Here is a 4,185-nt window from a genome sequence, read left to right as displayed (position 1 = left end):
TGCCTTAGTTCAATATTCTAACGCACCATCGCATGATATTCTATTGTGAGCGTGGTAATAATTCTATAATTTGATTCCTGCAAGTCAAGCATATTCATTCTTTAAAGAATGTTTCGTTCAAATTTCTTCTAACACAACGACGGAAGCCACTATGACTGCATATAAATTAAGCCCTTTAAAGATCTACGGTTCTTTTTATTCATTAAACAACAATCCGCTTTGCCTAGCTCGCAGCAACTTCCGCTCACTCCTATTCTTAGAATACCTTACCTGACAAATGAATAATAACAGAAGGACAGTGATGGACCCAAGATGGAGACGGCAGTGCATAAAGGAAAAATACTTCTTTTTCCTATCACGCACGTGTCATGCACGTGTCAAGCCAAAATTAAATGTCACACTAGACTAAGACGTCTTAGTAGTGCAAGATCACATACTGAACATCCAACCGGCCCTCCATCCTTGAGGTCAAGCCCCACCACGAGAGCAATAAACAAAGTAGCAAACTCCAAAAGCTTACAACACTATACCCACTCTCTCTTCCTCGCAATCTTACCCCTCTTTTTTTTTTTTAATAATCTCTCACATTTTCACTACTCGCAGATGTCTTCGAGACATTTGTCCCACCCGGACCGGACCGCACTGGACCAGATACGGTTTAATACGCAGCCCGGCCGGTCTCCCCACCCACCCACCGTCTTCCCGGCATCACAAGGGCTGGATCCGCGAGACCACGATAGGGCTCCGGACCTCGTGAGTCCCATCCGACCACGTCAGATACCCGTAACCCACCCCTCCGTCTGCACGGTTTCCGTCCCCAGTCGCCGTTACCATCACCGCGAAGCTCCGTTTCTTCACCCCCGCCGTGAATTCCAGCTTCGCGGGCTTCACCTTCACCGTCAACCCCTTCCCCACCACCTCCACATTCGCCTTGTACACCGCCTCCGCCTTCGCTCCCACGTTCGTCACCGTCCGCACCACCGTCTTGCTCTGGGCGCCACCTGCCATCCCGTTGAACACCACCGACATCGAAGGGTAGTTCAGGTTCTCTGCCGCCGGCCGCTTCGCTGGGCAGCTCGCCGGCGCGTGGGTGATCACCTGGATCGCATTCGGCCCGTAACCCAGAGCGCAGAGGAAGGCCACGTAATCCTGGTCCCCGAGGTCGTACACCAGGCCGGGGTCCATGGCCCGGTCGAGGTTCAGGTGCCCGGCCCCGACGTCCAACGGCGTCGCGGCCCCGCCGGTCGATTCGTCGGTCACCGGCTTTTGTCGGTTGTCCACGAGGCTCGCCGTGGTCATCATCGCCGACCGGATCGCCGCCGGGCTCCACCCCGGGTGCGCCGACTTGAGGAGCGCCGCCGCGCCGCTCACGTGGGGGCACGCCATAGAGGTCCCAGAGAGGATGTTGAACTCCGTCTTCCGGCCGTCGGAGTCCAGCCCCGTGGGCCCCACGGCGTCGGTCCACGCGGCGAGGATGTTGACCCCCGGGGCGATGAGGTCCGGCTTGAGGATCTCTGGGCTGAGACCGTTCGGTCCGCGGCCGGAGAAGGAGGCCACCACCGGAGCGGGCTTCACCCCGACCACCGTCCCCTTGAATGCAATGGTGGCCGTGGGGTTGGCAGCGGAGGAGACGTAGGCCTTGAGGGCGTCGCCCTCGTCGGACCCGACGGAGCAAGCGGGCAGCACATGGGCGTCGCCGACGAGGCCCTCGCCATTGGAGATGCCGTTGGCGAGGATCATCCCAGCGCCACCAGCCTCCTTGACGACCACCCCCTTGGCGACGCGGGGGCTGCTGCCACGGTCGCAGATCACGATCTTGCCCTGAACCAGCTTGGGATCCAGGGAGTTCTCCATGCAGAGGGAGGCGGAGAGACCGCCGGACTTGCCCGGGTACACCACGGGGAGCATCGCACCGGCGGCAAGGGGCTTGCCGGAATAGATAGAGACCCCGGCGAGCCGGCGACCGTCGCCAAGGACGACCTCGGCGGGGAAGGTCCGGTCGATGGTGCCGGCGCCGACGGTTGTCAGCCAGGGGGCAAGGTTGGTGACCGACAACGCGGTGGGGCCGTCGTTGCCGGCGGAGGAGGAGACAAAAACCCCTTTGGAGACGGCGCCATAGGAGCCGATGGCAATGGGGTCGAGGTAGTAGGGGGCGGCGACGCCATCGCCGCCACCGATGGAGACGGAGATGACGTCGACGCCGTCGGCGACGGCGCGGTCGAAGCCGGCGAGGATGTCCGAGTCGAAGCAGCCGGCGCCCTTAAAGCAGACCTTATAGGCCGCGATCCGGGCCTTGGGGGCGACGCCCTTGGCGACGCCGGCGGCGTAACCGGACATGCTGGCGCGGAAGGCGTAGCGGCCGGCGGCGGTCGAAGCGGTGTGGGTGCCGTGGCCGTCGGCGTCACGGGGAGAGCGGAACTCGACGGTCCCGTTGATGCCGGCACCACCGACGGCGGCGTTGGAGTCGTGGCCTTTGGAGAAGGAGCGGGCGCCGACGAGCTTACGGTTGCAGAGGGAGGCAGGGAAGCCAGGTCCAGTCTCGCAGGCGCCCCGCCAGCGGGAGGGGACAGGGCCGAGGTTGCGGTCGGAGAAGCTCCGGCGCTCGGGCCAGACGCCCGTGTCGAGGACGCCGACGATGACATCGGAGCCGTAGTCGGAGTTGGACCAGAGGCCGACCTGGGTGCGAAGTCCGAGGAACTGGGGGGAGCGGGTGGTGTGGAGGCGGCGGAGGCGGTCCTCGAAGACGGCGATGACGGCCGGGTGGCGGGCGAGTTCGGCGGCGCGGTCGGGGTGGAGGGAAGCGGAGAAGCCGTTGAAGACGGTGTCGTAGACGTGGAGGAGTGGGAGAGGGTCCCCGCCGCCGGCGAACGCCGCGGAGGCATACCAGTGGGAATGGGTGGGGAAAATAGACGGCTTAGATCGGCGGTCCACGCGGAAGATGTACGTCTTCCTCTTCTCGGAAGAAGCGGTGGCAGTTGTGGATTTCCGTTCCTCCTCCGCCGCTGCTAGGGTTAGGGTTAGGAGGAGGAGGAGGAGGAGAGAGAGATGGGAAGAGAAGGAAGCCATCTGAGAGTAAGGGTTGGGGACAGGAGAGTAGGGAGAGAGTGTGGAGGATATGATATTTTTTTGTGGATAAATATAGAAACAGCAAGGAGAGGCGCAGGAGAGGGAGTGAAGAGTTGGGTGGTGGGGTGAGTGAGACAGTCACGGAGAGATTGGGGGGGTTAAAGAGGGTGGTGATGTGGTTAATTGATTAGGGAGCGGAGACCCCATAAATATTCGGTTAAGCTTTGCCTGTTGGGCGCGGAAGAGAGGATATTTTCCTCTTTTCTTTTTTTTTTTTAACTTTTTTTAATAAAAAATTCTGTTGTGAGGGATGAGTCAGCCATGATTCTTTTGAGGGTGGACAAGTGTGGACAGGGGAATCCTGCTGCAGTTCTTCCTAGTTTTAACTAAAGAAAGGAAGCGATTAAGATTAAAAATTCATAATTAAGATTATGACCGTTATAAGGAATCCAGGTTTCTAACAAAAAGTTAATTTGATGATCCCCCCATTATTCTGAGACGCATGTGAAGGATAAAAGGAATGCTTCTGAGAATCTAGTGTTTATCGTTCATAAAGTTGATATATATATTTGCTCTCATAGGTGTATTTTTCATCTCTTTTTTCAGTAATAATTGAATCATGGGAAAGTATATTCACTTAGCAGGGAAATAGGTGTCATGAGATGAGGAAGGCGGGATGAACAAATGTACGGCAAAGCATGGTTTAGTGATAAACAAGCATCTAATCTAAAATAATAATTGTATCGTCTTCTTTAAATTATTCTCCTATGAAATTACCTCTTTAAGACAGCTGGTTGTTACTTGGCATCTTTCAATCCCACTTCAGTCTTTATTTTCTTCCGTGTCTTTAACAACAACAAGCATCTTCTCAGCCCTTTTTCCTAGCCACTCACTTCTTAGTGCGCCTTTACTCTTCTCTCACAACCTAGTGATAGCATTAAAAGCCAAGGCACCAAAAGTAGGCATTGATTTCTCCCATGTTCGAAATCTATTCGCTCGAGCAGACTTCGTTTTCTTCCAAATTTGACCGTCGGTTCCCAACCAAATTTGTCCCTATTCCCCAACAGAATTAAGTAGATGCCTCTCCTGTCAAACATTAAACAAAGCGATGTCATGAGG

The 4,185-nt window shown here is 56.2% G+C and overlaps 1 protein-coding gene across 1 annotated transcript; it reads right to left on the bottom strand.

The window, feature by feature from the left end:
- Positions 1-329: 329 nt before the first annotated feature.
- LOC105044054 (subtilisin-like protease SBT1.6) lies at positions 330-3,217 on the bottom strand. Its single transcript, XM_010921837.4, has one exon. It carries the CDS (start codon positions 3,064-3,066, stop codon positions 709-711), a length of 2,358 nt encoding a protein of 785 aa, XP_010920139.1. The 5' UTR covers positions 3,067-3,217; the 3' UTR covers positions 330-708.
- Positions 3,218-4,185: the final 968 nt, after the last annotated feature.

This window comes from Elaeis guineensis, chromosome 4 (assembly GCF_000442705.2).
Source record: "Elaeis guineensis isolate ETL-2024a chromosome 4, EG11, whole genome shotgun sequence".
NCBI lineage: Eukaryota > Viridiplantae > Streptophyta > Magnoliopsida > Arecales > Arecaceae > Elaeis > Elaeis guineensis.
Note: the sequence above shows the minus strand (reverse complement) of the source record. Positions and strands in the feature narration are given on the sequence as shown.